Source organism: Cebus imitator, unplaced genomic scaffold, assembly GCF_001604975.1.
Source record: "Cebus imitator isolate Cc_AM_T3 unplaced genomic scaffold, Cebus_imitator-1.0 Scaffold201, whole genome shotgun sequence".
Taxonomy (NCBI): domain Eukaryota; kingdom Metazoa; phylum Chordata; class Mammalia; order Primates; family Cebidae; genus Cebus; species Cebus imitator.
Window position 1 is genome coordinate 350,375 of NW_016107516.1, and position 10,880 is coordinate 361,254.

The following is a 10,880-nucleotide window of genomic DNA, read 5'->3' on the forward strand; positions in this document are numbered from 1 at the left end:
CTGGGATTACAGGCACGCACCACCATGCCCAGCTAATTTTTTGTATTTTTAGTAGAGACGGGGTTTCACCATGTTGACCAGGATGGTCTCGATCTCTTGACCTCGTGATCCGCCCACCTCGGCCTCCCAAAGTGCTGGGATTACAGGCTTGAGCCACCGCGCCCGGCCTGAATCTCTAATTTCTAAGGTAACATTTTAGATTTTAGCCCTCCCTCTTTTTTTTTTTTTTTTTTTTTTTTTGTTTTTTTTTTTTTTTTTGTTTTTCCTATTTATATTCTATTGTTGATGGGCAAGCCCTTGTTCAGTTAATCTTGAGTGTCTAGAAAAATATGTCATGCAGTTTTTTTTTTTTTTTTTTTTACAACTTTTGCCCATATTTAATGCCTCTTACAATCACTGTTCCTAAAGTAATATTCTGCACCTGCTTCAACCTCTCTTCCCTACTCCATGGTGCTATGAAGAAGACAGACATTATTTCAATTTCATAAATAAATATTTTATGAAAAAAAGAAACATTACTATAATAATCTAGATCATAAATCATAAGAAAAGATCACATCTATAAATGTTTTATTTCATCTTTCTCCCAATAAGTAAAAACCACCAGACCACAAAAAGAAACTTTCAAGTGTTTGACTTAAGAATGAAAATTCCTGGCCGGTTATGGTGGCTCATGCCTATAATCCCAGCACTTTGGTAGGCCAAGGTGGGTGGATTAATGGAGGTCAGGAGTTCAGCCTGGACAACATGGTGAAACCCTGTCTCTACTAAAAATACAAAATAAGATGCGTGTGGTGGCGTGCGCCTGTAATCTCAGCTACTTGGGAGGCCGAGGCAGAAGAATCGCTTGAACCCAGGAGGCAGAGGTTGCAGTGAGTTGAAATTGCATGATTTCACTCTAGCCTGGACAAAAAGGGTGAAACTGGCTGGCGCAGTGGCTCACACCTGTAATCCCAGCACTTTGGGAAGTTGAGGAGGGCAGATCACGAGGTCACGAGATTGTGATCAGCCTGGCCAACATGGTGAAACCCCGTCTCTACTAAAAATACAAAAATTAGCTCGGTGTGGTGGCACAAGCCTGTAGTCCCAGCTACTCAGGAGGCTGAGGCAGGGAAATCACTTGAACCTGGGAGGTGGAGGTTGCAGTGAGCCGAGATTGTGCCACTGCACTCTAGCCTGGTGACAGAGCGAGATTCCATATCAACAACAACAGCAACAACAAAAGAATTAAAATTCCTTTTCTTGAATATACAAATATAATTTTAAAATTCCTTAAAAGATCCTTGACGAATGACAGCATTGCTCCAGGCCCAACACAAAGCTTTATTAATTGTCAACGAACATAGATTAGTGGTATTTTCTCTAGGACATTATTTGAAGCTTTATACAGACCTCTGGGAAGTCCCGGAGGACTTCAGACATCTCATTTCCTCTTTCACCACATCCTACATAGATGATTACATCACTGTTAGAATACTTGGATAGAGACTGTGATATCACTGTCTTTCCACAGCCAAAGGCTCCAGGGATAGCAGTAGTTCCTCCCTGGACACACCTAAACAAAGAAAACAAAGTATGGATTACTTGACTTGCTAATAGATGTTAATAAATAAAGTAGGTAAGGAACACAAAAACACAAACTAAAGAAAGCACTATGAAACATATTCCATAAACTGGAGAAGAGGGGTATATGAAAATAATAAGATTAAAAAAGGCTTGGCACAGAGGCTTATGCCTGTAATCCCAATGCTTTGGGAGACTGAGGTGGGAGGGCTGCCTGAGCCCAGGAGTTCAAGACCAGTGTGGGCAAAAGGGCAAGACCCAGTCTCTACAAAAAATTTTAGAAATTAGAAGGGCATGGTGGTGCATGCCTATGGTCTAGCTATTCAGAAGGCTGGGGCAGGAGGACAACTGGAGCCCTGGAGTTTGAGATTACAGTCAACTATGATCTAGCCATTGTATTCCAGCCTAGGCCAGAGTGATAACCTGTTTCTTAAAAAGAGAGAGAGAGAGAGAGAGAAAGAGAGAGATAGGAGATGGTTTATGGTTTTTAAGCAGTCGTAGAAAATGGAAAGAGCAGACAACAAATTAAGAAAGACTGCTGGGCAACAGAGAGAGCCCAGTTGATTTTATTTAGGTCAGTGAAAAAATAATTGCAGCTTTTGTCATTTCCTCCCCCTACCCGCTCCCCAAGATGGAGTCTCGCTCTGTCGCCCACACTGGAGTGCAATGGCATGATCTTGGCTAACTGCAACCTCTGCTCCCTGAGGTTCAAGCAATTCTCCTGCCTCAGCCTCCTGAGTAGCTGGAATTACAGGTGTGTGCCACCACATCTGGCTCATTTTTTTTGCATTTTTAGTAGAGACAGGGTTTCACCATATTGGCCAGACTGGTCTAGAAATCCTGACCTTGTGATCCACCCGCCTTGGCCTCCCAAAGTGCTGGGATTACAGGTTTCAGCCACCACGCCCAGCCCTTTGTTATTACTTGTAATAGAAATCATCAATTTATGGTGACATAAATCTACTAATTGTTTTTAAAAAGTTATACCACAATTCTTTATTTTTAAAAAGTTATACAAGCAAATAAATTAAATACATACTTTATGCTGGGAAATCTATTCCTGGTTTATTGAGTGACATAATAAATTGCTTGGTAATAATATATACTTAAATCATTTGAACTTTGTACATCACAAAATCAGCTTATCATAAAATTATACAATTGGTTACAGAGGGGCTTAAGCCAAAAATAGGCATCAGTCGAAAGCTACAGATAATTGGAGTATTTACTTCTTTGTCATTAAATAGGGCATTTTCCAAGTGCTCTGTCATCTGAATTATTTAATAATTTTAAATCAAGGAGTAGATACAGCATCAAACTTAAAGTTGGGTATCCAAGTTGCTTGCCTCTAAGTTTGATTTATCCCAGGTATGGAGTTTGGGACTAAATCAATCCCCTGGATTCCGTGATGACTACAGATATTTCCTTCATCAAAAAAGAGATTAAAGCCTTGTTTCTTCAGAGCTGTGAGTACACTACAGCACTTATAAGCACATTCTGTACTATTTTCTTACCCTCTTCCAAATGTTATCCCAGTTATTTAACTGTGGCTTCTGTCTTGGCTCCCAGTCTAGAATAACTTAAGAAACATGGTGGCCAGTTGCGGTAGCTCACGCCTGTAATCCTTGCACTTTGGGAAGTCAAGGCAGGTAGATCACTTGAGCTCAGGAGTTTAAGATCAGCCTAAGCAACATAGTCAAACCCGGTCTCTACCAAAAATACAAAAAATTAGCCAGGTGTGGTAGTGCATGCCTGTCCCAGCTACTTGGGAGGGTGAGATAGGAGGATTGCTTGAGCCTGGGAGGCGGAGGTTACAATGAGCTGAGATCACCCCACTGCACTCCAACCTGGGCGACAGAGTGAGAGCCTGTCTCAATTAAAAACAAAAACAAAAGAAACACAGTTACGTTGTTTTGGTACAGTGTTTCTTCAGAAAATTTTATTTTTTCAGAAAAGTTTCACAAATAATACTTTCTGTGGGTAACGATGAAAAAAGTCTTTAATGGTTTGAATTTATAATAAGCGCTAGCAAAAGACAAATATATTTAATTCACCATTATTACTCCAGATAAAATGTATTACCCTTTATCTACAAAGATAATAAAAACATAAGCACATATAATAACTCTAAGGAAAAGTGTGAGACATCTCAAACTTACGGAAAAAGGGCATCAAGGACTCTCTGGCCAGTCAACAGAGGATGATTGGCTGGCAGCTTCTCAGTGACAGGTCGAACTTGCCGTACAGGCCATACTTGCACCATGGTGAACTTCTCCTTTACACCTTCAAATTCGAGCTCCAAGACAACATCCTATAAAAGTACAGCAAGATTTGGTATGGTCAAATTTGTGAACATTTCTTTCTTCAATATCAAAGTAACCCAATTCTTCTTGGGGGTAGGAATGTAAGTGTGAAGAGAGATTTATACTCTTTATTATAATTATTATCGATAGTCCTAGTTTTTTTTTTAACCTGGTATATTTATTACTTTTTCAATAATTAAAAACAAAATTTCTGAGTTTTTTTAGAATGGAGTATATCAGGTTTGTGACTGTAATCCCAACTACTCAGAAAACTGAGGCAGGAGGATTGCTTGAGCCCAGCAGTTCCAGCACCCTGGGCAACATAGTGACACCTCATCTCTTAAAAAAAACGAAAAGAAAGAAAGAAGTATATTAAGCAACAAAGAAATAGCTGAATAAATTATATGTAAATGCTTGGGGAGAAATTTTTATTTGTTTGTTTAGAGCGAATTTCACTCTGTTGCAGAGGCTGAAATGAAGTGGCACAATCTCAGTTCACTGCAACCTCTGCCTCCCAGGTTCAAGTGAGTCTCATGCCTCAGCCTCCCAAGTAGCTGGGATTACAGGCACCCGCCATCATGCCCAGTTAATTTTTGTATTTTTTAGTAGAGATGGGGTTTCACCATATTGGCCAGGTTGGTCTTGAACTCCTGTCCTCAGGTGGTCCGCCTGCCTCGGCCTCCCAAAGTACTGGGATTACGGGTGTGAGCCACCACACCCAGCCCAGGAGAAATCTTAAAGAATACAAAATAAGATGTTTCAGGGAGAGGGAGAGAGGAGAGGTGAATGCCTTTGTAATTTATTTTCCTCTTTTGTTTTGTTTACATTATTATAATGATTTTATACTGCTTTAATGAAAAATACCTATCTGTGAAGGACCCTAAAATGTTTAAGAAAATTGAATATGGCCAGGCACAGTGGCTCATGCCTGTAATCCCAGCACTTTGGGAAGCCGACGGGGGCGGATCATGAGGTCAGGAACTGGAGACCAGCCTGACCAACATGGCAAAACCATGTCTCTACTAAAAATACAAAAAACCAAATTAGCCAGGTGTGGTGGTGGGCACCTGTAATCCCAGCTACTTGGGAGTCTGAGGCAGGAGAATCACTTGAACCCGGGAGGTGGAGGTTGTAGTGAGCTGAGATTGTGCCATTGCACCCCAGCCTGGGTGACAGAGCGAGACTCCGTCCCCACTTCCCCAAAAACAGAAAGTTGAATATTTCTAAATATTTATTTGTTTATTTATTACATTGCCCATAAGCCCAAGGAATAAATATTTAAATTAAATATGTATAAAAGCAAAAAGGTAATGAGTAATACAATAACATTTGTGAACATTGAAATGGTTTCAACCATTTGCAAACAGCTCCAACGTCCAGAGCCCTATAGAAATCTCTAATTTTGTTGATATATGAATTCAAATCCTCCACTGGGAGCAAGTCTCTAAGCTAGTGTGCGAGTCTAGTTGATTGCCCCAAATCCCAATCTTAACTCTTATTTTCTATATCTTATGGAGCACAGCCTTACTCTTTTTTTTTTTTTTTTTCCTGTTTATTTTATTGCATTTTAGGTTTTGGGGTACATGTGAAGAACATGCAAAATTGTTGCATAGGAACACACGTGGCAGTGTGATTTGCTGCCTTCCCCCCATCACCTACATCTGGCATTTCTCCCCTTGCTATCTCTCCCCAGCTTCCCACCCCCCCCCCTCCCCCCCCTATTTCCCCCCAACTGACCCCAGTGTGTAGTGCTCCCCTCCCTGTGTCCATGTGTTCTCATTGTTCAACACCCGCCTGTGAGTGAGAACATGCGGTGTTTGATCTTCTGCTCTTCTGGAGCACAGCCTTACTCTTATGATTAAAAAAACTGTTATTTCTTATCATATTTTATTGGAAGAAAATTATATGCTATGATAGTCTTTTCAATAAATTTATCTTCATGCCCATAAAGATTATGGGCCTATTGTATTTGGTATTATGTGACTGTAAATAACATTAAAGATCAAAGTTTTAATTCAAGGCCAGGCATGGTAGCTTACACCTGTGATCCCAGCACTTTTGGGAGGCTGAGGCATAAGGATCACTTGAGTATAGAAGTTCAAGACTAGCCTGGGCAACAGAGTGAGACCCTGTCTCTAAAAAAAAAAAAATTTTTAATTAGCTGGGCATGGTGGCATGTGCCTCAGGTCCCAGGTACTCGGGAGGCTGAGGTGAGATAATTGCTTGAGCCCAGCAGGTTGAGGCTGTGGTTATGCACCATTGCATTCCAGCCTCAGCAGCACAGGAAGACCCTGTCCCCCCACCCAAAAAAAGAATTCAAAGGCTCCATTACGTAATTATTATGTGAATATTGATATACCATTAAAATCAAAGTCTACTCTATGCCTAAACAATCAGGGGTTTAAATAAATGTAGCATCAATTAAGACAATAGAAAAGTGTTACAATTCTTTAAAAAGAAACAATATATTCTGCTTTTTTATCCCTAAATCCAAGTTAAAAACAAAAAAGACCCTTCAAAAATTATAGGAGTTACTCAAAACCTATATATTAAATATCAATTCTTTAATTACTTAGGGCACTAAAACTGGGCAACGATCATATAAAAATAGGGCCACTCTGCAGGATAAAGTTTAAATGATACTTACAGAGGTATCATAATTCCCAGGTGGAGCAATGTAAGTTACAGTTCCTCTGTTTCGTGGGGGTAACATGATTTTGTGTTTGATAAGCGAGTTCTCATTGACAATTCCATAAATATCTCCGCCAGTGATATGACTACCAATCTAGAAAATAAAGGTAGTTGCTGTTTAATTTTCAAACAGATGTCAAGTAGAACTTGCCCCTGTTGCTATAATTTAAACCATTTGCCGGATTTATCAATAAAACATTAGTTCTAAAATCTCATGAAGTAGAGTTAAGAAAAAATGTAAACCATCCTTCTGTATTCCGTTTTTATTTGGACTAAGAGTACAACATAGTTCACTAAACATTCATTTTTACATTCTTTCAATAACTTCAGAAATTCTTGGTTACACACATACCCGTAGGTTTTTGGAAGGTGTAAAGTCCCATTTGATATCTCTGCTAAGAGCAGACACATTTACTCCTCTGGGGATGTAGATGCTTTGGGTCTGACTGCTGATATCCGACAAAGGTCTTTGAATACCATCAAAAATGGCTCCCATAATGCCAGGACCAAGCTCAACAGAGAGGGGTTTACCAGTGCGAAGTACAGGATCTCCAACAGACACACCAGCTAAAAACAGCAGCTAAGGAAAACCCACTATAAATGTTTAAAGACGCTATTAACAGGAAATACCACAGTTTAACAAGGAAATGACACTCAAGAAGTGAAAACAGAAGTTCCCAAACTTTCTCAGTTCACAGCATTAGTAGTGTTTCACTAATTTTTTCAGTGTCCCAGCACAAAAGATATATCTAACAGTTCCATTTATTAAATAGTTATGTCTAAATAACCTACTATGCATATATGTCCTAACTACTGAGTAGCAATCTGAAAAAATATGTGCATAAGTTGAAAGAAAAAAGAACATTAATTTCAGTCCTAAATATCCGTAATTCTTATGAATGTATATGCCTTTGGGGAACTATATAATTTTCCAAACTTGCAATCGATTGGAAACCTGTTCCATTTTGATTTTCACGTTACTTGCTTTTGTAGCTTAGCAACTGCCAAAATCTCCGCTTTGCAAAGATATAACATAATTGACAAAAATATAGTACAGCAACATAATGAAGCTGTTTATTATCTCAAGTTACTACTTCATGTGGTGTCTGATAATATGTCTAACATTCCTGTGTTTGCCCCAAAAATTAAAATATTCCGGTATCACATGAGTTTGCTGTAGCTTCCCAGAGTGCCTCTGCAAAGTTTAGGAACCACAGGGGTAAAAACAGAAGCTAAACCCTCTTGCTAATACACTGCTTCACATATACTGCTGAGGAATATCAGTCCCCTAATAAGGGTATTAGTACTTGGACAAAACCTAAAATCTTAAGAATAAAGTTATTTTGAAAACATACAAATAGGGAGAATAAAACATAAATAAGCATAATGAGTCCACTTTGTTCTCACACATTTGTTGACAGCAGTAAAATCAGTACAACTTTTACTGAGAGCAATTTAGCAATATTTATCAAAATTCAAAATGGATGTCTTGACCTAGGAATCCAACTTCTGTGAATTCTTACTATAATTACACTGTAGCACTTTGTAACAACCAAAGACTAGAAACCAAAACTTCTATCATTAAGTGATTATTTAAGTAAATAAATAACGGTAAATTTATATGATGGAATTATTATATGGCTGTAAAACAAAAAACCAGCGTTACCATGCCATGAATTCTTCTAGAAAGATCTCTAAACTATGTATTTTCTTTTCTTTTTTTTTTGAGATGGGGTTTTGCTCTCCTTGCCCAGGCTGGAGTGCAATGGCGTGATCTTGGCTTACCGCAACCTCCGCCTCCTGGATTCAAGCGATTCTCCTGCCTCAGCCTCCCGAGTAGCTGGGATTACAGGCATGTGCCACCATGCCCAGCTAATTTTGTATTTTTAGTAGAGATGGGGTTTCTACATGTTGATCAGGCTCATCTCGAACTCCTGACCTCAGGTGATCCACTCACCTCGGCTTCCCAAAGCGCTCGGAGCGCCCAGCCCCTAAACTATGTATTTTCATTTCAAATTTTGATTATGAAAATTTTCAGAACAACAAAGTTGAAAGAATTTTACAGTAGACTCTCCATCTCTAACAGCTATATTCTACCTTTAACATTTTACTATATTTATTACATATCTATTTATTTTCTATAATACATATACTTTTAAGTGAAAAAAGCAAGGTATATAACAGTACATATAATATGCTATCCTTTGGGAAAAAGGAAAGAAAAATACAAATATTTGTATTTGCTCATGTATGTAATTACTAAACTAGAAGAATATACAATAAAGGGAACTATGAAAGTGGTTGCATATGTGCATGGAGGTGTGTATGTGTTTTGATAAATGGCCACATACAAGACAACAAAGGCAAGGAGGGTTGTGACTATATTTTCATTTATTTTAAATCTTCAAATCATGTGAAAGATTAAACAAAAGATAAAAGTAATAATAGAAAAAAATATTTTTGATTAGTCATGATTTCATAGCTACAAAAACTTCGATTGTTATTTAAAATTTTTGGATGATTTTGTTTTAAATTGGTACCCAGTACTACAGAGAGATTAGTTATCTGCATGCATGTGTTTTAGAATGGCAAAAAATGTTGTACCAAATAAATCTTAATTAAATACTCAAAGAATTAATGCTGATTTTGAAAATCAAAGTAAAATACATGCATAAGCACTCGAAAAGTGATACCTCTTCACTAGGCTTAAGCCTTTATGTTTATTCTTCATAGAAAATTGAAAATATGTTTAAAAGCCAAAATTATGATAACCAAATGGTAAAGGTTTCCTAGTACTAAAACTGAAATGTAATATGTCACACAGTGCTATTAGAATAGAATGGTGACTGATTTATTTATGGACTTACTATTTTAAACTGAAGTCATGATTGGAGAATTTTAACCACAAAAATCAACATTGTTATTCTGTTTACACTTTCTTCTACAATATGCGGCCCACTGAAGAAAAAATTCAGTTGGTCCCCCTGAAGTTCATGAATTACTGAAGCAGTAACAGCAATGAAGGTTCAGAAGATGATACTAATTTCTTAAAATAAGAGTACTAATTCATAGTACCTTTTTCTCTTTGTTTAACACACTCCTGGGTAATTCAGGTCTCTTCACAACACCAGCATTTCATGCTTCTAATATCATTAGTTGCTGCTACTTTGCTGCATCCACCTTTGGCTTAAATCCTTAAATTTTTTTCTTTCCTTTTCTGAGACAGAGTGTTGCTCTGTAGCCCAGGCTGCAGTGCAGTGGTGTGATCTCAGCTCACTGCAACCTCTGCCTCCCGAGTTCAAGAATTCCCCTGCCTCAGCCTCCTGAGTAGCTGCGATTACAGGTGCCCACCACCATGCCCAGCTGATTTTCATATTTTTACTAGAGATGGGGTTTTACCATGTTAGCTAGGCTGGTCTCGAATTCCTGACCACAGGTGAACTGCCTGCCTTGGCCTCCCAAAGTGCTGGGATTAAAGCTATGAGCCACTGTGCCTGGCCTAAATCCTTAAATTTTGAAATACAGAATGAGGCAGGAAATTGGGCCAAAAAGGATACACGTTTCTTCATACACCTGAATAGTAGCCATGTCACCCTCCAATCGAATAATCTCTCCAACCAACTCGCTGTGGCCCACTCTCACCAGCTCATACATGGCTGCACCCGCCATGTCACAGGCTGTAACCACTGAAGAGAACAAAAGACTATTTTGATGACTTAAGACTCTAGTGCTCTTTGAATAGTCACAAATGATTAAAACACCCAACAAGCCCAATAACATACCTCTCTCATAGATTCATAAAAACGATAAAAACCAACTATGGAATATACTGGTAGTTTCACATAAAGATATATTTTTAGTACATGATATAAAAAGGTAAGCCAAAGATTTTTTATTTACATAATATACATGAAAAATTTTCAAACATTTCAAGTTTTGCATGGCAAACTTACCTGGTAGGATTCAGATATGTTCTGGGAGTTGCTATGATACACGGGGTGAAGGCTTTGGAACAATAAAGAAACTTTTAAAAGTAGAAATTGGAAGCCGGGTGCAGTGGCTAATGCCTGTCATCCCAGCACTTTGGGAAGCCAAGGTGGGCGGATCACAAGGTCAAGAGATCGAGACCATCCAGACCAACATGGTGAAACTCTGTCTTTACTAAAAAAAAAATTAGCTGGGCATGGTGGCATGTGCCTGTAGTTCCAGCTACTTGGGAGGCTGAGGCAGGAGAACTGTTTCAACCCGGGAGGCGGAGGTTGCAGTGAGCCAAGATTACGCCACTGCACTCCAGCCTGGCCCCTGGTGACAGAGTGAGACTCT

At 38.8% G+C, this 10,880-nt stretch overlaps 1 protein-coding gene across 1 annotated transcript in view; it reads right to left on the reverse strand.

The window, feature by feature from the left end:
- Positions 1-10,880, reverse strand: part of ATP6V1A (ATPase H+ transporting V1 subunit A) — a 63,645-nt gene that overhangs the window by 23,219 nt on the left and 29,546 nt on the right. Inside the window, exons 3-7 of the mRNA XM_037745461.1 lie at positions 10,115-10,243; positions 6,910-7,124; positions 6,514-6,651; positions 3,723-3,874; positions 1,370-1,555 (exon numbers count right to left, since the gene is read on the reverse strand). Of these exons, the coding sequence (XP_037601389.1) occupies positions 1,370-1,555; positions 3,723-3,874; positions 6,514-6,651; positions 6,910-7,124; positions 10,115-10,243 (820 nt within the window). The remainder of the gene's footprint in view (positions 1-1,369; positions 1,556-3,722; positions 3,875-6,513; positions 6,652-6,909; positions 7,125-10,114; positions 10,244-10,880) is intronic.